Source organism: Trachypithecus francoisi, unplaced genomic scaffold (assembly GCF_009764315.1).
Source record: "Trachypithecus francoisi isolate TF-2019V2 unplaced genomic scaffold, Tfra_2.0 Lachesis_group21, whole genome shotgun sequence".
Classification (NCBI taxonomy): Eukaryota; Metazoa; Chordata; class Mammalia; order Primates; family Cercopithecidae; genus Trachypithecus; species Trachypithecus francoisi.
Genome location: NW_022681467.1, coordinates 59,878,905 through 59,903,693, shown reverse-complemented (window position 1 = coordinate 59,903,693; position 24,789 = coordinate 59,878,905). Strand labels below are relative to the sequence as shown.

At 52.4% G+C, this 24,789-nt stretch overlaps 1 protein-coding gene across 1 annotated transcript in view; it reads right to left on the bottom strand.

Moving 5' to 3' along the window:
- Positions 1–24,789, bottom strand: part of PRPF6 (pre-mRNA processing factor 6) — a 55,848-nt gene that overhangs the window by 3,733 nt on the left and 27,326 nt on the right. Inside the window, exons 10-19 of the mRNA XM_033187038.1 lie at positions 19,539–19,657; positions 18,368–18,586; positions 13,851–13,973; positions 7,647–7,768; positions 5,471–5,609; positions 4,071–4,190; positions 2,921–3,097; positions 2,363–2,496; positions 1,527–1,618; positions 61–175 (exon numbers count right to left, since the gene is read on the bottom strand). Coding sequence (XP_033042929.1) covers positions 61–175; positions 1,527–1,618; positions 2,363–2,496; positions 2,921–3,097; positions 4,071–4,190; positions 5,471–5,609; positions 7,647–7,768; positions 13,851–13,973; positions 18,368–18,586; positions 19,539–19,657 — 1,360 coding nt within the window. The remainder of the gene's footprint in view (positions 1–60; positions 176–1,526; positions 1,619–2,362; positions 2,497–2,920; positions 3,098–4,070; positions 4,191–5,470; positions 5,610–7,646; positions 7,769–13,850; positions 13,974–18,367; positions 18,587–19,538; positions 19,658–24,789) is intronic.

Here is a 24,789-nt window from a genome sequence, read left to right as displayed (position 1 = left end):
TGGAAAAAGAGCCCATGAGGACCCCAAGGGTCAGCAATCCTGTGGGGACGCCTCACTCACTTGGCCACAGCCAGGAGCACATGAGGGTCATGCTCACACTTCTTCAGGGCATCCACGCTCTTGGTCCTCCTCTGGGGCCTCGCCTCGAGGAAGATGGCCTCAGACCACAGGATACCTGCAATTCAGAAACAAACAACAAAGATCTGCACTCTAGCCTCTGGTTCCAGAAAGGTGCCCAGCCTACAGAGATCTAACCCAGGACGTCCTCAGACGGTGATGGGGGCCTCCCACACACTGCTCGCGGAACTTGTGCAAGAACCACAAAGGATGAGTGCTCTGACCCACCCCAAACCATGGCAGCCCCGAGGGCACAGACGGGACACTTTGCCGAGTTTCACTCTGTCGTTCAGGCTGGAGTGCAGTGGCGCGATCTTGGCTCACTGCAACCTCCCACTCCCAGGCTCAAGCAATTCTCCTGCCTCAGTCTCCCGAGTAGCTGGAATTACAGGCATGCGCCACCATGCCCAGCTCATTTGTGTATTTTAGTAGACGGGGTTTCACCATGTTGGTCAGGTTGGTCTCAAACTCCTGACCTCAGGTGATCCACCCACCTCGGCCTCCCAAAGTGCTGGGATTACAGGCATGAGCCACCACTCCTGACCGATTTATTTGTTTTTTGAGACAGGGTTTCACTCCTGTCGTCCAGGCTGGAGGGCTGTGGTGCGATCTCGGCTCACTGCAACCTCTGTTTCCCAGGTTCAAGTGATTCTCGTGCCTCAGTCTCCCAAGTAGCTGGGACTACAGGCACGTGCCACTGTGCCTGGCTACTTTTTGGAATTTTTTTTTTTTTTTTTTTTTTTGAGACGGAGTCTCGCTCTGTTGCCCGGGCTGGAGTGCAGTGGCCGGATCTCAGCTCACTGCAAGCTCCGCCTCCCGGGTTTACGCCATCCTCCTGCCTCAGCCTCCCAAGTAGCTGGGACTACAGGCGCCCGCCACCTCGCCCGGCTAGTTTTTTGTATTTTTTAGTAGAGACAGGGTTTCACCGTGTTAGCCAGGGTGGTCTCGATCTGCTGACCTTGTGATCTGCCCATCTGGGCCTCCCAAAGTGCTGAGATTACAGGCTTGAGCCACCGCGCCCGGCCCTTTGTGTATTTTTTATAGAGACGGGGTTTCACTATGTTGCCCAGGCTGGTCTCAAGCGATGGACTCCTGGACTCAAGCGATCCTCCCGCCTCAGCCTCCCAAAATGCTGAGATTACAGGCATGAGCCACCACACCTGGCCAATTTCTTTTAAATTTTAAAAGAAAAAGAAATGATAACACTTCAGAACATGAAATCAAATTCTCCCATTTTCAGGCCAGGAATTTCATTAAAATGTCTTAATGGACAAGTATAGCTGAAACTTTTGACTGAAATGATTCACACAAACAAAACATTTTAATAAAGTCTGTCAGAAGCCTGAGTCCCCACTCCGTCAGGAAGCTCCAGCCCTGTTGAGTCTGGGAAGCCAGGAAGCACCCCTTACCAGAGTTAGGGCACTCCTGCAGCGCCTTGGCCATGAGCGTGTTTGCGATGTTCTTCAGCCCTGCACGGTACTCCAGCCGCACAGACTCCAGCCTGAGGAGACAGGCCCCGGGGGGTCCCACAGCCATCTACCAATGGCGCATATTCTGGTAGCTTCTGGGAAGCCTTGTCTGAAAAGGCTCCCCACCCAGTCACAGCAGCAAGAACTCCATTCCCTGCACAGCAGAGCTCACCCACCACAGAAGCAACGCGCTGCTGCCCACATCCCTGCCAGCCCCACTGGCAACCGCCCCAAGGCAACACCTCAGAAACTGACGCTGTCCAGATGCAGGTGAAGGCATCCAGAACAAGCAAGACCAGCCTGGGAGAGCCAGGGCCGCACAAGGCCCCCAGGAGCTGCCTGTCTGCAGCAGTGCCCGCGCCGTACTCCAGCCCCATCACCCTGAGCTGGATGCAGCACCTCCATGAACTGAGCCCGCACCTCGCAGACTCCTGCCCACCTCCAGGGCCCTCCAAGCCACCTCCTCTGTGGAGTCAGCTCTCCGGGGTCCATCCTTCCCTCGTCCCAGCTATCGTTAACCCCTCCCTCTCCCAGGCACCCTCCATCAGAACACAAATTAAACTGCATCAAACCATCTGCAGGCCTGTCACAGTACCTAAGCCGAACTCTCCCAAGGCAGGGACCGTCATTTTTCATGGCCAGCACCTACTGCCTCGCAAGCCCCCAAGCCTGGAATCGCTGCACAAGTCACTCCACACAAGCAGTGGGTGAGGACGGCCCACCTGATGGGTAAGCTGTGCCAAGAGCCCAGGCTGCCCGCACCCATCAGGACTCACCACAGCCCAGGGTTCTTTGGGTTCTTCAGACGAGACTTTTCCAAAATGGCCCGGGCTCGAGTCAGCTGCCCAATCTTCTCCTCCAGCCGAGAGAGCAAAAGCCACAGAGGTGTGGAGTGGGGACACTTCTTCAACTGCGGCCAACAAGCGAGAGCGCAGCTCAGGGGGTGTCTATGAAGAACTGGGACACAGCTATGCCAGCTGCTCACTGCAGTGGGCGAGCCAGCACCTCAGGGCTGCCTGTGTCCCACTCTGCATTTGTGGGTTTACAAATGTGCGGTGGTGCTGTGGACCTGTGCACACAGGTCTGTACATACCAGCCTCTACTTCAGGTGTGCCACGCTCTGCACTTCTGAGAGCAGCGTGTGCAGCTTCATATAAGGCAAAGCACAGAACTCAGTGAGGGGACCGGGGTGTGGGTCCTGAGCGCACAGCTCCCTCGCTGTAACCCCCAGCCCTCCACATCTCCTCAGAGGTGAAGGGCAATGACCCTGCACCAGGGGGCTCGGTTTTGTGGATGCCGGGCCAGCGGCAGCCCAAGGGTGCAGGCAGACGTACCCCCTGGTTATAGGCTTCCCGCGCGTTCTCCATCATCTCCTTCTGCTCCTCGATCTGCCCCTTCATCATCCACAGCTTGGGGAAGTCCTCATAATGGCGCAGGGCCTCCTCGCACAGATCCTGGGCTGCCCTGATGTTGTCTTGCACCCACTCCAGCTTCACAGACTTCATGAACACCTGTGGGGCAGACACGCACCATCAGCAGGGCATCGGCTCCAGGGCACGTGCTTCGTGTTACGCTCGTCCTCAACACTGTTACCTGCAGCACTGTGGGTACTTTCGTCAGCTTTTCATAGCCTGTTTATGCACACAAAAGGTGGGGATAAATATATGAGTATGTTTTTGTTTTGTTTTTTTGAGACGGAGTCTCGCTCTGTCACCCAGGCTGGAGTGTAGTGGCGCGATCTCGGCTCACTGCAAGCTCTGCCTCCCAGGTTCAAGCAATTCTCCTGCCTCAGCCTCCCAAGTAGCTGGGATTACAGGCACACGCTACCACACCTGGCTAATTTTGTATTTTTAGTAGAGATGGGGTTTCACCATGTTGGTCAGGCTGGTGTTGAACTCCTGACCTCGTGATCTACCCTCCTCGGCTTCTCAAAGTGCTGGGATTGCAGGTGTGAGGCACCACGCCCAGCCGTATGCAGGTTTTGTTGTTGTTGTTGTTGTTGAGTTTCCCTCTTGCTGCCCAGGCTGGAGTGCAGTGGAGCGATCTCGGCTCATGGCAACCTCCGCCCCCAGGTTCAAGCAATTCTCCTGCCTCAGCCTCCTGAGTAGCTGGGATTACAGGCATATGCCACCACGTCCAGCTAATTTGTATTTTTAGTAGAGACAGGGTTTCTCCATGTTGGTCAGGCTGGTCTCAAACTCCCACCCTCAGGTAATCCATCCGCCCTGGCCTCCCAAAGAGATGGGATTACAGGCGTGAGAGCCACTACGCCCGGCCATACGGATGTTTTAAAGTCACATCACAAAGATGAGTGTGCTGTGTGCTGAGATTACAGACGTGAGCCAACACGCCCGGCCATATGAATGTGCTCTGGTCTCGTTTGCCTGCTGTCATCTCACTCACATCACCACTCAAGCCAGGTGTGGGGCCCACATGTGCACACCACGCACTCCGGATGGCCCAGCCCTGCCTGCCACTGCATACCCGGGCGGTGGGGGCGCTGCTCCGCGCCTTGGCCAGCAGCCTCCGGGCCCGCTCATACTCATCATTCTCGGACTCCAGCTTCACGGCCGCCAGCCAGATCTCCTCGCTGTTGGGGTTGGCCTGGAGGGCAAGTACAGCAGCGTCAAGAGGGGTCAGAACACAGGGACCAGCGCCTGATCACACTAAATCAAAAGCAGGCAGACAGGAACCGAGCCAGGCCTTGTTCTGCTGCAGGATTAGTCTGGTCCAAGCCCTTCCCAGGGAGGAGATGACAGAGCGGACTCCAGTGCAAGAACCCAGACTCACCTGGAAACACACAGGTCCATGTTCACGCGAGGACAGCGAGGAGGCTGCCACAGCACTGAGCACTAATGAGGGTGGGTGCAGGGCCATCTTATCCAGGATCCATCCACACCCTCTCAAAGCCCCTGAATGGGTCACTCACACCCTATATAGACCCACCACACCCAACCTCGCTCTTTGCCCTGAGCCTGATGAAAGGAAGCCAGCTGTTCTGTCCTCATGAGCCCACATGGGCAGGAGAGAGGACTCCCAGAGTGCCACTGACATGTGGAGAAGGTGTCCACAGGCCGAGGAGGCTCACACAGCCCACAGCCCAGTGGACACGCAGGCTCTGCCCTCAGAGCCTCCCCAGGGCTGGTGCCCAGGGCTGTCTGAATGCGTCCTAATCAGCACAGCAGCCCACTGACCATGCAAGATGACCACGTCACAGACCTGAAAAGCAGCCCAAACACGATGGGCAAGGAAAGCCGCCTGACAGGCAGCAGAGAGCGGGCAGGCGGCGGGGACGCTGCAGTCACCCACAGGAGTGATGCCATCTCAGACAGGCAGCTGAGAGCAGCAGGTTAAATCCAGGCCAGGCCCCTCTCATGATGTTTGCTCAAGGAAGGGCACACCCTATGACATTAGCCTGCGCTACAGTAACTGACATTCATATAGCATTCTATAGTTTGTTAAAAAGCATGTCATGAAGTATTAGGATGCTGTATGTGAAAATAAAGGCAAGGTACTTAAAAACACACACACACACCTCATGACAACCAGGCACCCTCAGACAACCTGGCTCAGTGAGGCTGTCTGAATGCGTCCACTCACATAAGGGCACCCTCAGCCTGTGTGACCCCATGCTCTATACTCTGAAACATTTACCCGTGGTCACACCGAGTCGGGGGACCAAGAGGTAAGGATCTGCCAGGTGGGCTGCTTTCCTGCTCTCAGGCCCCTTCACAGCCCCTGCTCACGTGGAGCAGCCCCTGGACTCCAGTGCACCCGGCCACAGCACATGCCACGTTGTATGTGGGAGATGTTCAGGCCCCAGTCAGCACCCAGGTCAGCTCCTGTGTGCACAGGCCCCTCACCGCACAGGCGACCTCACCCACCTGGAAGGCCAGAGCCAGGATGCTCCTTGCTGCGGGCACATCCCCTGCCAGCCACTTGGACTTGGCGCCCATGAGCCACAGCACCTCTGCTTTGGGGCAGTGGGCCACAGCCCTCTGTAGGAGGGCTTCCAGGGACTCCCTGCAAGATAAAGGCCACGGTCACCCGAGTCAGGGCCATCAACCAGACACACATCACACTCAGCCACGGCGTGGGTGCGCCAGAAAGACAGTTGCTGCTCCAAAGTTCGATGCTATAAATGATTGACCAGATTTTACAATGGGGAGAGTGTGGGGAAATCTTTCCTCTCCATAAAGGTTCTAAAATCAACTACTGAAGAGGGTTCTACAAAGCAATGCATTGTTTAAATAGCAGAGCTGGAGAGAGAACTTCACAAGAGAGCCTTTTACAGCCATGTGTCCTGGAGGCAGCAATAACTTCAGTCTGTGACAGGGAGGCCTTTTCATCTCGAATCACAGAGCACAAGCGCTGGACCCACTGATAAAGATTATGATCCCAGGTTGACTCTTCCGGCATCCAAAAGAATTATCTTATAGGAAGAAAGTGATTTTAGGTCACTATTGAGCAAAACTGCCAGCCTTGGGCATCAGGTCTGACGCCCCTGGACTCTCCTGTGGCCCACCACCCTCAGTCACATCATCTTGCACCAATGACCCCTTTGGGCCTCAGTGACTGCAACAGCAAGACAAAGTGAGCACATGATCACACTGTGTGGGGCAAGGGCCACGGCAAAGCAACTGTGCTCTTCGGAGGACCAGCTCCCCAGCACTACGGCCTCACCTCATCCCTGTGAGCTCATCCCTGTGAGCGTGCACTGAGGAGAAGGCAGGGTAGCAGGAGGGCACTGCCCACTGTGCCCAGGGGTCAAAGGCAGGAGTTCATATTCAGGTCAGGGGCCGAGAGATCTCAGTCTACACCTGGCCCCGCCCTGTTCTTCACTCAGACTGCCCCAGGTGACCTTCTACAGAGGGACACCACGAGAGCCATTTCAAAACACACCAAAGGAGGTCACCGCAAAACACCAGAGCAGCTGGTGGACATGGGGAGGGGCCGGGGCTTCAGGGGGACACGTGGAAAGACACCCTGAAGAGGCTGAGACTAAATCACACCAGAGACGGGAAGACAATGGCTCAACACTCTCAGCTGCAGACCCAGTGGAACCAGCAGGGCCTGTCCTCACCTGGCACAGGGAGCATCACCTGAGGACCTGGGAGAGGACGGACAGAGGGTGTGTGGGGACACGAGCCCAGTGCCCTTGAGAGCTACCCATTTAAAACAATAAACTGCAACGCCAAATATAATCAGCATTTACAGCCAATAAAGCAGACCTGAAAGATGTTTTCAATTAAAGAGTACAGTTAAAGAAAATTGTCAAGGACCTCCTCTGAGCACAAAAACCAGTCAAAACCCAAAGCCAGCTCCGCTTAAATGGAAAACATGCCTGCCTGAGCCCAGATGCTGCCCCACCCACCGCTGCAGCCAGTGTTCAGCCATGGGCCATGCAGGCTCCAGCCTCAAGTCTACACCCAGGCCACTCCTCAGGCTACAGGCCCAGGCATATGTATGTGTGCAAGCACACACGCTTCGCAGGATGGGCCCCCTGAGTTCCTTGTTTTCTCAACTAGAAAACAGTAACAATCCTGTCCCAGAAGGGACTATAAAGATGGATCCAGCCAGGCACGGTGGCTCACGCCTGTAATCTCAGCACTTTGGGAGGCTAAGGTGGGTGGATCACGAGGTCATGAGATCGAGACCATCCTGGCTAACAGGGTGAAACCCCATCTCTACTAAAAAATACAAAAAAAATTAGCCAGGCATGGTGACGGGCACCTGCAGTCCCAGCTACTAGGGAGGCTGAGGCAGGAGAATGGCATGAACCCGGGAGGCGGAGCCTGCAGTGAGCCGAGATCGCGCCACTGCACTCCAGCCTGGGCGACAAAGCGAGACTCTGTCTCAAAAAAAAAAAAAAGAAAAAAAAAAAGATGGATCCAGTTGCAAAGTCCCAAGTGCCATAAAATCCTTGATCACGACCAGAGGGCCAGACCTCAAATGGGCACAAGACTGGATGAGCAGAGATGAGAGGTTTAAATTCAGGGCTACACAAATGGAACTGGAGGTTTCATGAGCACCCTGGGGCAGGCGGGTCCCACCACATACCGAGTGCCATGGTTCTTCTCGAAGTATGCAGCACGCAGCCACACACTCTTCTTGCTGGGAAACACCTGCAGGGCGTAGGCGTAGATGGCTCGCGCACACTCCAGGGCATTGTGGGCTACACACTAGAGCAGAGAGACAAACATGAGAATGGGAAGCCCAGCGCTGGCCGCAGAGCAAGTGGCATGATGCCCTCCCCAGCCTCATACGATTCTCAACGATGACATCTGCTAGAAGGTGTACCACAGTGTTTTATCTAATTAGAACCACAATCCAGGCCAGGTGCGGTGGCTCATGCCTGTAATCCCAGCACTTCTGGAGGCCGAGGTGGGCGGATCATCTGAAGTCGGGAGTTCGAGACCAGTCTGATCTACATGGTGAAACCCCATCTCTACTAAAAATACAAAAATTAGCTGGACGTGGTGGCATGCACTTGTAATCCCAGCTATTAGGCAGCCTGAGGCAGGAGATTCGCTTGAACCCGGAAGGCAAAGGTTGCAGTGAGCCGAGATCACACCACTGCACTCTAGCCTGGGCAAGAGTGACACTCTGTCCCCCCACCAGAAGAAAAGCAGAACCACAAACCAGGACTGGGAAACCACACTTCTGGGCACAGAAAACACTGTAGTTCTTACTCTGGCATTACAAGCACTTTAAAAAACAGCTGTGATTACTCCAGTGCATGTGAAAGAGACAAACCTGAGGATGAGGACAAGAACACTGAGAAAGGAGCACATGGGTTTGCCTGCTGGTTTCTTGGCCAGCGAGAGGTGCATGAGGAACTAGCTGCAGGTGATGGAGGTGCACACACACACACACAGGGCTGTGGCCGAGGCATATGTACGTGTGCACACACACACACACAGGGCTGTGGCCGAGGCATATGTACATGTGCACACACACACACACAGGGCTGTGGCCGAGGCATATGTACGTGTGCACACACACACACACACACACACAGGGCTGTGGCCGAGGCATATGTACGTGTGCACACACACACACACACACACACACACAGGGCTGTGGCCGAGGCATATGTACGTGTGCACACACACACACACACACAGGGCTGTGGCCGAGGCATATGTACATGTGCACACACACACACACAGGGCTGTGGCCGAGGCATATGTACGTGTGCACACACACACACACAGGGCTGTGGCCGAGGCATATGTACGTGTGCACACACACACACAGGGCTGTGGCCGAGGCATATGTACGTGTGCACACACACATACACAGGGCTGTGGCCGAGGCATATGTACGTGTGCACACACACAGACGCACACACACGCACGGGCCTGTGGCCGAGGCATATGTACGTGTGCACACACACACACACACACAGGGCTGTGGCCGAGGCATATGTACGTGTGCACACACACATACACAGGGCTGTGGCCGAGGCATATGTACGTGTGCACACACACAGACGCACACACACGCACGGGCCTGTGGCCGAGGCATATGTACGTGTGCACACACACACACACACACATGGCTGTGGCCGAGGCATATGTACGTGTGCACACACACATACACAGGGCTGTGGCCGAGGCATATGTACGTGTGCACGCACACAGACGCACACACACGCACGGGGCTGTGGCCGAGGCATATGTACGTGTGCACGCACACAGACGCACACACACGCACGGGGCTGTGGCCGAGGCATAGGTACCTGTGCACGCACACAGACGCGCACACACATACACAGGGCTGTGGCCGAGGCATATGCACACATGCCACGCATACACGCACACACAGGGCTGTGGCCGAGGCATATGTACATGTGCACCCACACACACGCACGGGGCTGTGGCCTAGGCATAGGTACCTGTGCACGCACACAGACGCACACACACGCACGGGGCTGTGGCCGAGGCATAGGTACCTGTGCACGCACACAGACGCACACACACGCACGGGGCTGTGACCCAGGCATATGTACGTGTGCACGCACACACGCACACACATGCACACACGTGTTGTAACTGCAGATCGAACATATTGGTTTTTTTTTTAAATCAGGTGTAGTGGCCAGGCGCAGTGGCTCACGCCTGTAATCCCAGCACCATGGGAGGCCAAGCCAGGTGGATCACCTGATGTCAGGAGTTCGAGATCAGCCTGACCAACATGGTGAAACCCTGTCTCTACTAAAAATACAAAAATTAGCTGGGCATGGTGGCGTGTGCCTGTAATCCCAGCTGCTTGGAAGGCTGAGGCATGAAAACTGCTTGAACCCGGGAGGCGGAGGTTGCAGGGTGCCAAGACTGTGTCATTGCACTGCAGCCTGGGTGACAGAGCAAGACCTTGTCTCAAAAAAAAAAAAAAAAAAATTAGGTGTAGTACGTATTTACCATGATAAAAGATTACATTCATTAGAAACCTGTAAAAGACAAGTGAATACAAAGAGAAAAACCCATCCACTCCAACAGAACTACAGTAAACACAATTCTATTTTCTTCAGGCCTTTTTTCCCCTATTCTCAAGAATGACTTTATCTCTTGGCATCAACAACAAAAGATAACAAAAGAGCCAGTCGCCATGTGCAGTGCTAAAGCATCTGGGGGTTCGTCTGACCGGCGATCATGACACCTGGAGACTCACTGGGCCGGGTGCAGACACCTGTTCCTACTCAGCCTCACACAGGGACAAGTCACCGTCCTCTGCGCCCTGCAGATGCTAAAAGGATTTCTCTTTTTTAAGACAGTATCGCTTTATCGCCCAGGCTGGAGTGCAGCGGCGTGATCTCGGCTCCCTGAAACCTCCACCTCCCGGGTTCAAGTGATTCTCCTGCCTCAGCCTCCCGAGTAGCTGGGATTACAGGCGCCACCACCACACCCGGGTAATTTCTGTATTTTTAGTAGAGATGGGGTTTCACCATGTTGGCCAGGATGGTCTGGAACTCCTAATCTCAAGTGATCCACCCACCTCAGCCTCCCAAAAGTGCTGGGATTCCAGGCATGAGCCACCGTGCCCAGCTGCGGAAAGGATTCTTGTACCAAGAACGAGTTTGTTGCTGAAGGTGAGTGAGAGGCCCCCAGAAAGCGGGTCAGGAAGAAAGTTTTGCAACTGTGAACACGACAGTGGGGAAGATCTGGACGGGCAGCTCACAGCTGTCCAGGTCCCACACGGGGCACCCAAGAACACTACCCAAAGGAACAGCTGCCTTCTAGAGGGAGGGACAACCGGGAGCCTCCCAGTGCGAAGGACGCCCAGCATGAAAATGGGCAAGGAGAAAGAAAAGGAGTGGGACGTCACTGAGATTTCTTCACTCAGACCTGCTGCCTCCCAGGTCATATGGCTTCAGTCTGACTCAACCAGCACAGAAACCAGCAAGGGCCCTGCCTCAGGCACTGTGTCCTGACCAGGAGCATCTGAGGGGGTCAGGGAGGGTGCCAGTGAGGGTCAGGCCCTGGATAGAGCACTCTGGTGTATGCCCCTCTCTGATTTCTGATCCAAGTCCTGAGGGTTGGTGACAAAGCATTTTAGACTCTCCATTGTCTCCTCTGACCTTCACAAGCAACCCAAGAGTGGCCTGAACACCCACAGGGTCAAGTGATGCTGTGCCCAGGGCCCTGGTGTCCAGGATGGAAGCAGCACTATGGCTCACTTCTGGGCACAGAAACACTGTCCGCCTTACTCCAGCACGACAAGCACTTTGAAAAACAACTGTGCTTACTCCAGTGTATGTGAAAGAGACGACAAAATGAGAAGAGAAAATCAGGCTAGGAGCAATGGCTCACACCTGTAATCCCAGCACTTTGGGAGGCTGAGGCAAGTGGATGGTCTAAGGTCAGGAGTTCCAGACCAGCCTGGCCAACATGGCGAAACCTCGTCTCTACAAAAAATACAAATATTAGCCAGCTGTGGTGGCAGACACCTGTAGTCCCAGCTACTCAGGAGGCTGAAGCAAGAGAATTGCTTGAACCCTTGAACCAGGAGGCGAAGGTTGCAGTGAGCCAAGATCGTGCCATTGGACTCCAGCCTGGGCGACAGAGTGATACTCCATCTTAAAAAAAAAAAAAAATGACGACAACAACAAAAACCGTTACCGCTGCCCTGCGTCGTAACTCACCTAAGGACTGATGTGTGTATTTTAGCACACATGGGGCAGGAGGATGGCCCAGCCAGCACACAAGCTCTGGGTCGTGCCACACGGGGTGCAAAAGAACCATGTGTGTATCACAAAGACAATGCCAGCAGTGGGGTCTGATCCCAAGGACCCAAGGAGGAGCCACTGGCCAATCCAGATGGAAGGAAGTGAACACACATGGATGAAGGAGAAAGTGAAGCTCTTCATGACTGCAGAATTCCAACTAATCAAATGTAGGAGAAACTGTTCACAAAATCATTATGCGGGTGTGGCTAGGCACAGTGACATACCCGTAATCCTACACACTTTGGGAGGCTGAGGTGGGATCACTTGAGGCCAGGAGTTCAAAACCGGCCTGGACAACATAGTGAGACACTGTTTCTACAAAAAAAAAAATAATAATATAAAAAAGATTTTTAAAAAAATTACCATTTAGCAAACACCACAGAAATAACTGATTCAGGCCAAGAAGCATCATTAATGGATCCTCAAAATACTTATTAATAATAACAAAGAAACAGCAACCATACAGTGGAAACACCTGCAGCCACTGCCTGCACCAGAGGGTCGGAGTTGAACAGGTGCACCTCTCTGTATGATGCACCAAGAGGACCCAACCCAACCCAGAGGGGACCCCACAGAGAACCAGATCAAAGAGGAGTCTACAGCATCACTGGCCTGTGGTCCTCAAAAAATTCAGACTCATGAAAAACAAAGGCTGAGGCTCTCTTCCAGACTAGCCAGAGGATGACCTTGTATTCCTCACAGAACACAGTTGGTTTTTTCTTCTGCTAAAAGGATGCAGAGACAACGGGTGAGGCTTCTTCTTCTTTTGAGACAGGGTCTTGTTGTCGCCCAGGCTGAAGTGCAGTGGCGTAATCACAGCTCACTGTGGCCTCGAACTCCTGAGCTCAAGTGATCCTCCCACCTCAGCCTCCTGAGAAGCTGGGACTACAGGCATGCACCACCATGCCTGGTTTTTGTTTCTGTAAAGATGGTGTTCTGCCATGTTGACCAGGCTGGTTTCAAACTCCTGAGCTCAAGTGATCTGCCCATCTCGGCCTCCCAAAGTGCTGGGATTGCAGGTGTCAGCCCCGACGCCCAGCCTGTGGGTGAGATTTGAGTAAGGTCTGAAGTTACCTGACAGCACTGTCCCAACATTAATTTCCTGATTTTGGTAACTGAGCTATGGTTGTGTAAGAGAATGTCCTTTTTTAAAGAAATACACACCAAAGTGTTTAAAGGTAAAGGGCATAACATCTGCAACTCATTCACTGTCAAACAGTTCTAGAAAAAAAGAAAGAGGTAAGTGAACAGAATAAGAAAGCAAATGTGCGGCCGGGCGTGGTGGCTCACGCCTGTAATCCCAGCACTTTGGGAAGCCGAGGTGAGCGGATCAAGAGGTCAGGAGATCGAGACCATCCTGGCCAACATGGTGAAACTCCATCTCTACTAAAAATACAAAAAATTAGCCGGGCGTGGTGGCGGCCGCCTGTAGTCCCAGCTCCTCAGGACGCTGAGGCAGAATGGCGTGAACCTGGGAGGCGGAGCTTGCAGTGAGCTGAGATCGCGCCATTGCACTCCAGCCTGGGCAACAGAGTGAGACTCCGTCTCAAAAAAGAAAAAAAAAACCTTAGGTTAACAGAAAGCAAGCTGTATTCCTTATGAGTGCAACCACGTGCAAAACAAGTGCATTTAAAGAGTTTTAAAGGGCCAGGCACCGTGGCTCATGCCTGTAATCCCAGCACCTTGGGAGGCCGAGGCGGGTGGATCACGAGGTCAGGAGATCGAGACCATCCTGGCTAATACGGTGAAACCCCGTCTCTACTAAAAACACAAAAAAATTAGACAGGAGAGGTGGCGGGCGCCTGTAGTCCCAGCGACTCGGGAGGCTAAGGCAGGAGAATGGCGTGGACCCGGGAGGTGGAGGTTGCAATTAGCCGAGGTTGCACCACTGCACTCCAGCCTGGGCGACAGAGCAAGACTCCGCCTCAGAAAAAAAAAAAAAAAGGTTTTAAAATCGCCTAGTAGTTATAAAGTGCCTGCTGTTCCCACAAGCAGAGACTCCATATTGCGGACAAAGGCTCCTGTTGCCAACTCACACTGTCGGCATCCTCCATCCAGGTGTGCTTCCGATCTTCCTCCTCAATCCCAATCCCAATCACGGCACGCATGACGGCCTGGCAGGTGGCCACACTCCCAGCCCTGTCACATTCCTCGGCATCCTGAAAGAGGAACACAAAAGTTATTTTTGATTTTGGAAATCAGAGCTGCAGATTCCCAACAGGAAGCACGGCATTCCTGAATGGTTAAAACTGACAGACATCAGCACGAGATGCTGACAGTGCCTACCAGGGATCTGAGGAAGTGAGTCTATCACACACCAACCAGAGAAAACAACAGAGAAACGTCACAAAGGACACAGGCACACTGTTCACTAGAAAATAAAAACACAAACAACTTTTAAACATGTGAAAAGAAATGTAAAACCTTTTTATTATTATTTTTTAAGAGACAAGGTCTCAGCCGGGTGCAGTGGCTCACACCTGTAATCCCAGCACTCTGGGAGGCCAAGGAGGGTGGATTACAAGATCAGGAGTTCGAGACCAGCCTGGCCAACCTGGTGAAACCCTGTCTCTACTAAAAAGAAAAATACAAAAATTAGTCAGGCATGGTGGTGGGCACCCATAATCCCAGCTTACTCGGGAGGCTGAGGCAGGAGAATCACTTGAACCCGGGAGGCAGAGGTTGCAGTGAGGCAAGATCACGCCACTGCACTCCAGCCTGGGCAACGGAGCAACACTACGTCTTGGAAAAAAAAAGAGAGAGAGGGTCCAGGTCTCCCCCTGTGACTCAGGCTGGGGTGCTGTGATACAATCATAGCTCACTGCAGCTTCAGACTCCCAGGCAAAAGGGATCCTCCCACCTCAGCCTCCCGAGGAGCACAGACGGGCAGCACCATGCCCCATGCCCACGGTTACACTGTTTTTTGTAGATACAGGGTTTCCTTATGTTGCCCAGGCTGGTCTTAAACTCCTGGTCTCAAGTATTCCTCCTGCCTTAGCCTCCCACAGTGCTGGGATTAATGCATAAGCCACCACACCCAGTCCCCATTCTTATTTTCAAGATGCTAATTAAACTCTTCTAAGTACCGTTTTGCATGTATCAGGCGGCCAACATTGAAACACTTGCTGACTGGCTCGCTTGGTGAAGGTGGACCTGAATCTTACACTGCGAAGAAGCACATGTCTCTATGGAGGGCAATTTCTCATTCTCTATCAAAATAAAACAGGCACATACCGGACCCAGCAGTTCCACCTCAAGGCATTCATGTGACCAATATATTCCCATGTGTGCAAGACAATGTGTCTACCAACAAGAGACCGAGAAGCCAGCTAGAGCAACAGGGTGCAGGGGCACAGGCACCACTGTGGCACGCCAACCTGGGGACCACCACACAAGCGAGCGAAGTGCGACAGGAACCACACGCCTCCAGACCCCCCAGAGCCCTGCCGGCACCAGAAAACCATCCCAGACAGAAAGCAGAGCCAAGAGCAAGGATCTGAGGCGGGGACGCTGGCAAGAAGGTCAGGGCTGAGAAGAACACATGGGGCAAGGACCCAGCACCCAGACCCTCAGGGCCTGCAGCAAAGGTGCTGGCTCTTCCTCCACGTACAGCTTCTAGTGAATGCAAACTGCTTCTGAACCACGGTAAGGTCAAACCATGGGAAGTCAGGGACCATCTGTATTTGCAAATCATGTATCCGATAAGTGACTATATCCAGAATATATAAAAACATCTCTTACAACTCAATAATAAAACAACAGACAAAAATAATACATAGACAATAATAAAGACACAATCCAATTTAAAAGTAGGCAAAGGATTTCAATACCTCCATGCTACAACATGGATGAACCCTGAAAACACACTAAGTTAAGGCCAGTCACAAAAGACCACACGTCGTGTGATTCCACTCACAGGTGGCCCCAGTGTGGGATGATGTAAAAGCCACACACATTCAGCAGAAGCAATACTTAGACTCAAACCACCACCCAGTTTTTCACTTTCATCGCAGCATTCAATAAATTATATGAGTTATTCAACACTTTATGTTCAATGACTTTGCTCAACTGTAGGCTAAGGTAGGTGTTCTGAGCATGTTTAACCCAGGAGATAGGCTAAGCCACAAAGTTTAGCAGGTTAGATGTATCACACACATTTTTATTTTATTTTATTTATTTTACTTTATTTATTTTTTGAGACAGTCTCGCTCTGTCGCCTAGGCTGGAGTACAGTGTTACGATCTCGGATTACTGCAACCTCTGCCTCCGCCAAGTTCAAGCGATTCTCCTGCCTCAGCCTCCTGAGTAGCTGGGATTACAGGTGCCCGCCATCATGCCTGGCTAATTTTTTTGTATTTTTAGTAGAGACAGGGTTTCACCATGTTGGCCAGGCTGGTCTCAAACTCCTGACCTCAAGTGATCCGCCTGCCTCAGCCCTGCAATGTGCTGAGATTATAGGTGTTAGCCACAGCACCCAGCCTCAAACGCATTTTAGACTTACGATATTTTCAACTTACAATGGGTTTATCAGGATATAAGCCCATAAGTTGAACATCTGTATATAAAATGTCCAGAAAAAAAATGTATAGACAGAGAAAGTAAAAAAGCAAGGTTAGACAGGCACAGTGGCTCACACTTGTAATCCCAGCACTTTGGGAGGCTGAGGCAGGTAGATCATTTGAACTCAGGAGTTTGAGACCAGTCTGAACAACACGGTGAAACCACGTCTGTACAAAAAACAGAAAAAAATTAGCCAGGTGTGGTGGCGCACGCCTGTAGTCCCAGCTACTCAGGAGGCTGAGGCAGAACTGCTTGAGCCCAGGAAGCAAATGTGGCAGAGAGCCAAGATTGATTGTCCCACACACTCCAGCCTGGGAGACAGACAGACCCTGTCTCAGAAAACAAACAAACAAACAAAACAAAAGGCCACAGAGGTGAGTAAACGGGGAGCAACAACTCACGGACACAGGACTTCTTTCTGGGGTAATGAGAACGTTCTAAGATTGTGGTGACAGTGGGACAGCTCTGTGAATATACTAAAAACCACTGAATTGTAAACTTTCAATGGGTGGATTCTATAGAACGCTAATCATAGCTTAATAAACTGTCACAGGCTGGGCATGGCAGCTGATGCCCGTAATCTCAACACTTTGGGAGGCTGAAGTGGTAGGATTCCTGAAGGCCAGGAGTTTAAGACCAGCCTGGGCAGCATAACAAGACAAAAAATAAAAATTAAAAAATTGGCCAAGCATGGTGGCACATGACTGTAGTTCCAGCCACTTGAGAGGTGAAGGCGGGAAGACCGCTTGAGCCCAGGAGATCAAGGTTACAGTGAGCCATAAATGCACCACTGCACTCCGGCCTGAGTAACACGGCAAGACCCTGTCTCCTAAAAATAAAAAAAAGAACTAAAAGAAAAAAAGAAGGAAGGAAGAAGGAAGGAAGGAAGGAGGAAGGAAGGAAGGAAGGAAGCACTGTCATAAAATAAAACAGAAATAATTTCATTATTTATTTTTCTGGAGAGAAACATAACTCAGAGGATGACTCCTAAAAACAAGGCAATAAAGGGACCCAAGTCTTACTTCCTGAGCTAGATGTGACCTTTGGAGACTTTTCTATAGCCTTAAGTCTAGAGACACAGTTAAAAGACAGGGAAAACCAAGGCGGGCAGGTTGCTTGAGGTTAGGAGTTCGAGACAAACCTGGCCAACATGGTGAAACCTTGTCTCTACTGAAAATACAAAAATTAGCTGGGCATGGTGGCAGTCGCCTATAATCCCAGCTACTCAGGTGGCTGAGGTAGGAGAATTGAACCCAGGAGGTAGAGGTTGCAGTGAGCCAAGATCATGCCACTGCACTCTAGCCTGGGTGACAGAGCGAGACTCCCTCTCAAAAAAAAAAAAAAGGGTGTTGGCCCGGTGCGGTGGCTCAGGCCTGTAATCCCAGCACTTTGGGAGGCCAAGGTAGGCAGATCACGAGATCAGGAGATCAAGACCATCCTGGCTAACAGAGTGAAACCCCATCTCTACTAAAAATACAAAAAATTAGCCAGGCATGGCGGCGGACACCTGTAGTCCCAGCTACTCGGGAGGCTGAGGCAGGAGAATGGTGTGAACCCGTGAGGCAGAGCTTGCAGTGAGCCAAGGTGGCGCCACTGCACTCCAGCCTGGGCGACGAGCAAGACTCGATCTCAAAAAACAAACAAACAAAAAAGGGTGTGGGGGAGAGGGGAAGAGTGGAAGAAGCGAAGCCATGAGACTTCCTGTCCTCCCCTCTTAGGTGTATCATTTCTACTAGCAAAGAAATGCAGTGAGGTGTGCACACACTGAAAGGGCTTCCGAAGCATTCACCCCAAGATGAACTCAAGGCCTGAATCCATTAAGAGTGACAGTGGCCTTGCCCAGGTCGCTCAGGGCCCAGCCACACCTGTGCCTGCTTCCGGTTCGGCGCAGGACTCCCCAGCACCATTCAGCAGCCCCCAGTCCTGCGTGGGACTCCCACGTGCGGCACGTACACCGTTAAAGCCGACCCCACGACACCCGCCTGCGGCCCACCTGGATCCACTGCTCGCGGTTGATCTCCACACCGTTGGCCCGCAGCGAGGTGATGGCTCGGTCAATGATCTTCTCCACCATCTGTGTGTTCCCATTGGCTTCCTCCAGCTTGGCGGCCGTGATCCAGATGTGCCGGTCTGTAGGAATGTTCTCTCGCGCCTTGTTCAAGACCTTGCGGGCATTTTCATAGGTCTCCAGCCTTGCCAGAGCAAGCCAGAGCTACGCGGAGAGGACATCAGAAAAAGGAGAGGACACTGTGCTGAGGGGACAGCTGCAGGCCAGACAGCGACCCACCCTCTAGCACGGCCACAACGCTCTTTCTTAGCTCTCGAGAACCATTTGAACATGGCCTGAGAAGCGTTCACAGCAGCACTTCTCACCTGACCAACTGCTCATTGATGCTTCTGACTTATGTAGTGACTCTGGTGAGCATGAAAAGATTCTCAGTTGAATGTTCACAAACACTGCCTCCAGGCACACAAAGCACCAGACCTGATACCAGGGGCTGGCACAGATGGGCAGGATGAGGCTACTGCCCTCACGGGCTAAACACACGGAAGGGTGTTCAGCCTCTTGGAGTTCCCAGACTCTTGGCTCTGCAGCACTCCATCCCTAAGATGTGTATGGGCTTTATTCATTTTTATGTAAATAAAACAAGATTAATGTTGTTTGGAGAATTTCACAATACCCCTTAGGATAATTGAAGACATACTAGATATCATAAAACCAAGACTAAAAATCACTGCACAGAATGCTGTGAACTGGAATGCTTAAAACCAAAGAAATCCCACTTAGCTTGGAGGCAAAGAGCAGTCATGCGGGTCTGGCAGAAGGCAATGTTTTCTATCACCCTCCCACCTTCGGCTCCCATGACAAACTCTGGGCTGAATGAGAGGAAATGGCCCCTGAGAGAACTTTCTGCAGTGGTCAGGTATGAGCTAAGATTCTCTCTACACTTCCATTAACAGCAAAACTAGCTGAAGCCACTCACCACCCTGCCTAGCAGCTGTGTACAGAACGGTATCCTTGGGTTCCATATGGCCTTCTGCTCCCAGAAAGCACAGCCTGAGTGAGCTCAACGCTCCACTTACATCATCACTTCCAGACACAGAACCTGGGCTCAGGCCTTGGCCGCTCTGGGCTCTGGTGGCCCTGAGTCCGCCAGACTCACCTCCACACTGGTGGGGCAGCACTCCACAGCTCGGCTCAGCATGATTCTGGCATCTTCAGGCTCTTCCAGCTCAACAGCTGCTTTCCACAAGCGAACCGAGTTTGGAACATGCTCGAGGGCTAGGAAAGGTCCAATGAGAAATCACGTTACAGAAAAGGAGACAAAAGCAGGAGGCTCACGTGGTGAGCATGCTGCTGGTCAGGGTGAGACGGACTTCCCCGGTGACAATCAGGGACCACACGCCTGCCCTTTAAGTGGCTTCCTTCAGTTCTGGGGCAGACACAAACAAGGACAAACAGAGCATCTTGTGGTAGCAGAAAGCAAGGAAGTGACTAAAGACTGCCAGGGTCACATCAACAGGACTCAGGAAACCAGCAACGATGGGAATGAACCTCAAAAACATGCTGAACAACAAAAGAAACCAGTCCCAAAAGAGTTTAGACTGTACGACTCCCTTTATGTGACGTTTGAAAACAGGCAAAACAGGCCGGGCGCGGTGGCTCAAGCCTGTAATCCCAGTACTTTGGGAGGCCGAGACGGGCGGATCACGAGGTCAGGAGATCGAGACCATCCTGGCTAACACGGTGAAACCCCGTTTCTACTAAAAATACAAAAAACTAGCCGAGCAAGGTGGCGGGCGCCTATAGTCCCAGCTACTCCGGAGGCTGAGCCAGGAGAATGGCGTAAACCCAGGAGGCGGAGCTTGCAGTGAGCTGAGATCCGGCCACTGCACTCCAGCCCCGGGCGACAGAGCGAGACTCTGTCTCAAAAAAAAAGGAAAAAAAAACAAAACCAAAAACAAAGCTTACTCTTACAAGTCTCCAAATCTACCTTCCAATTTACAAGAGGATACAGGACACAGAGGACACAGGACACACTCTCATGGCTGCAGCAAGCAAACCCCAACGTGAGGAATCTCAAGGAAAAACCCAACTCCATCAACAAACCCAGAAAAGACGCCGAACTCAGTGTTTGTTCACACTGGGCTTAGACCCTGACTCAAACCAACGGTGTGTGCCTGTGGTCATGTGCGCACGCGTCTGTGGCAGGTATTGACATGACAGCTGGAAAATATGAATGCTGTAGACATTTAACGATGTTAGGGAATTAGGCCAGGCTGAGTGCGGCCCGTAGCTCATGTCTGTACTCCCAGCATTTTGGGAGGCCGAGGCGGGCAAATCACCTGAGGCCAGGCGTTCAAGACCAGCCTGATCAACATAGTGAAACCCTGTCTCTACTAAAAATATAAAAATCAGCCAGGTATGGTGGCATGCACCTGTAATCCCAGCTATTGGGGAGGCTGAGGCAGGAGAATTGCTTGAACCCAGGAGAACTGCAGTGAGCTGAGACTGTGCCACTGCACTCTAGCCTAGGTGACAGACAGAGACTCCAACTCAAAAAAAAAAAAGAAAAAGAAGAAAAGAAATTAGGCCAGGCAGCTGACTGTGGTGGCTCACACCTGTAATCCCAGCATTTTGGGAGGCTGAGGTGGGAGGATCACTTGAGCCCAGGAGTTCGAGACTAGCCTGGACAACATGGCAAAACCCTGTCTCTACAAAAATACAGCTGGGCGTGGTGGCATGTACTTGCGGTCCCAGCTAGCTGGGTAGCAGAGATGGGAGGACTGCTTGAGTCCAAGAGGTGGAGGTTGCAGTGAGCCAAAACTGTACTGCTGAACTCCACCTCCAGCCTAGGCGAAAGAGGGAGACCTGGTCTCAAAAAAAAGAGGAAAAGGGCAGGGCAGGGGAGTGGAGGGGAGGAGGGAAGAGAAGGAGGGGAGAGGAGGAGGGAAAAGGAGGAGGAGGGGAGGGAAGGGGGCAAGCGAGCAAGCTACGCGGTCCTGTAGGTACCTGCTCTCCTGCTGAGAAACAGCCCCAGGCTGGCTGTGAGGCCCTGGCAGGGAATGAACACTCAGCTAAGGGACACAGAAATGACAGAGCAACCTGCTGCCCGCTCCGGGTGTTACTGACAGACCAAGCCACAAGGTTGGGCAGATGCAGCAGTGGCCTCATAGGGTAGAAATGGCACCCGGGAGATGGGGTGGAAGGAGGCAGGTGCAGCACAGCTGCCTAAGCCGCAGAGCAGACGCCCCCTCCACCAGTGGCTGCTCAACTGCTTTCCTCCCTCAGCCCACACTTGCAACCTCTGAGGAGTTCCTTAGGATCAAGGGACTGAGAAGGCAAAAGTCTGTTGTGGTTTACACATGGTTCTGCACAGCACACTGGCACTGACACCCCTGACCTTATTATCTGGACATCCACCTGACCAACTGACAGACGGCCAGAAGACGAAGCTATGTGAATTCACTGATTCAGGCAGAACACGGTCTTACCATGTGCCCATCACTCAGAGCCATGGCCTGGCAGCCCAGTAGGATGCCACAAATGCTGTGAACAGACCCCAATCCCAGCTGGATCTCACAGCCAGAACACACAGGTCTATTCTTATTCTAGGAATAAGCGGTGATGTCTGAATGCCTCTGAGACCACAAGTCCTGTCTCTGCCTCTTTGGACCCTCCTGTCAAGAGAGAGCTAGTCCAAAGGCCAGGCGTGGTGACTCACACTTGTAATCCCAGCACTTTGGGAGGCCGAGGCAGGTGGATCATGAGGTCAGGAGTTTGAGACCAGCCTGGCCAGCACAGTGAAAACAAACCCCGTCTCTACTAAAAATACAAAAAATTAGTCGAGTGTGGTGGCAGGCACCTGTAATCCCAGCTACTTGGGAGGCAGAGGCAGGAGAATTCCTTGAACCCAGGGGGCAAAGGTTGCCGTGAGCCGAGATCGTGCCACTGCACTCTAGCCTGGGCAACAGAGTGAGACTCAGTCTCAAAAAAAAAAAAGAAAGCGAGCGAGCGAGCTAGTCCAAAGGGAGTAAGGGCCAACCAGGGTGCAGGTCACAGCTCCCTCTGGCCTCCTCATGTACCAGCCCTGGCTGGAGAGGCTAACTCTGACTCCCAAAGCGAGACTGAGTTGCTGCCACCCACTGGGGAGACTATCTAGAGACCGGTCCTGAGTACAGTTTAGTATTTCTGCTTCTACCAGTAAAAGTTAAGGGGAACTACAGTCACCAACAAAGCAAAACTACCAACTAGTCAGACCCTTTGGGGATAAAGATTTGGGTCCTGGCTGGGCACAGTGGCCCACATCTGCAGCGCCAGCATTTTGGGAGACTGAGGTGGGAAGATCACTTGAGCCCAGGAGTTTAAAACCAGCCTGGACAATACAGGGAGACCTCGTCTCTACGAAACATTAAAAACTTAGCCAGGCATAGTGGTGTGTCCCTGAAGTCCCAGCTACTCAGGAGGCTGAGACTGGAGGATAGTTGAGTCTGGGAGGTTGAGGCTCCAGTGACCCTGTGATCATGCCACTGCACTCCAGCCCGGGCAACAGAGCGAGAGCCTGTCTCAAAATAAAAGGTATCTGGGCATGGTGGTATGTGCCTGTGGTCCCAGCTACTCAAGAGCCGGAAGCAGGAGGATCACGAGAGCCCAGGAGGTTGAGGCTGCAGTGAGCTGATTGCAACACAGCTCTCCAGCCTGGGCAATAGGAGGAGGCTCTGTCTAAAAACAAAAAGATTTGAGTTACTCATCCAGGTCAAGAACCCTGACCAAGTAGGGTGATAGCAGAGGGCACAGCAGTAAATAAAGAAAGCCCTATCCTCCAGCCAGGTGACGAGGCACAGAGAGAAGACACGGAACGACACAGCTGTTTTTCCTGTGTGCTCTCGCCTCTCCTGCCTGGGAGATGAGTGCTTTATTTGTCTAAATATGAACTACTTCCCTTATTACTTTGTACACTGGTGGAGATGAACTTCGTGTCTCTAAAGAACAGTATATTCATGTGGGACTCAATGTATGGAGTCATTAACTTACGACTCCCAGGACTCTGTGTCTTCAAGTTTTGGGAGAGAGCTGACATATCTCCAATAGCATCTCATCAGCAGCCCACAGGCATGGCACTAAAGCCAACAAGGCCACCTTCCCCAGGTGCTTTCAGAAGCCACACAGCACACCACGTTACAATGGCCCCCTGGGAGTGTGACGTTATGAGCAGAAGGGGAGGAAGCACCACAGCCAGCCAGCGTATGTGAAGGAAGCACACACCCCTGAGGTTGGCCTAGAACAAGAAAGAGTATTCTGAATGCTAGACAAAGCCGTGAAGATGTGACTGTGCAGAGGCCAACATGCTCTCCGAGGGCCATGTGACCGTAGGGAAGACCCCCAACCTGAACTGTGCCGTTCCTGTGCCCCCAGAAGGACACGCTGGTGATGGCTGCTAAAGGATGCCACGCTTCACAGGCCAGAGCGTACGGCTCAGTGTAAAATGACTCCACTTCCACACATCTGCATTAACTAGCGGAGTACATGGCACGTGAGCTGCGTTATTGTAGGGGAGCCGCCAGCCGGGTCTCCCCAAGGGACTCTGCACATGGGACACCCTGCCCTGGCCAGTAAGCTCACAGGCTGCACTCTCCCAATCCTGGAAGCCCTCTTCCCTTTTATAGAGGAAGACATGGAAGCTCAGGGGCCAAGCACCATGCCTAAGGGTACTCAGCCTCCTCAGGTCTCAAGACCAGCACCCGAAACGCCTGTTCTCCCAACAAAGGACTAAGGTGTCAGCTCAGCCCAACAGTGACCCAGAGCTCATGGAGACGATGCACTGCCAGGCTCCCTGGCTGGCAGGCATCCTAAGTCACCGGTGGAGGTAGCTGTCATCTTAATTTCAAAAACCAGACCCTTCAAGCAACGCGTAAGTGTTCGCTGACAACCAAATGAAGTAGTGCTGGGCTTTAGCCCAGGAAAAGAACCCAGTTTTGAGGAACATTCTTGGGAAAGGCAGGCCAGGACCAGTATTAGGGCAGCAGCAAAGGCCACCCTAGAGATCCTGGGTTCATTCCACCTTAGCACAGCTTCTCTGCCTGAGAGAGCAGAGCCAGGAGGCCACTCCGAGAGGACGGCCGTGGAAACACAGTCCCTCAATACTCCCCGGTAGGCCCCCGCTCCAAGAGCATACTCCCGTCTCCAGATCCAAACCACTGGAAGTGAACCCAGACAATCTGGTGGTGAGCAGGGAGTGGCCACAAAGACATTCATGATCATTCATCAAACTGTGGCAGGAAGAATTCAATAGAGCTTTTCTAAACAAACAAATTAATTACCCAGACTTTCATGGGCTCTTCATCAAAGAACTATTTCTTCCTAGCTGAAAAAAGATAAACTGATTTCTACAAAGCAAGACAGGTGCTAACTTT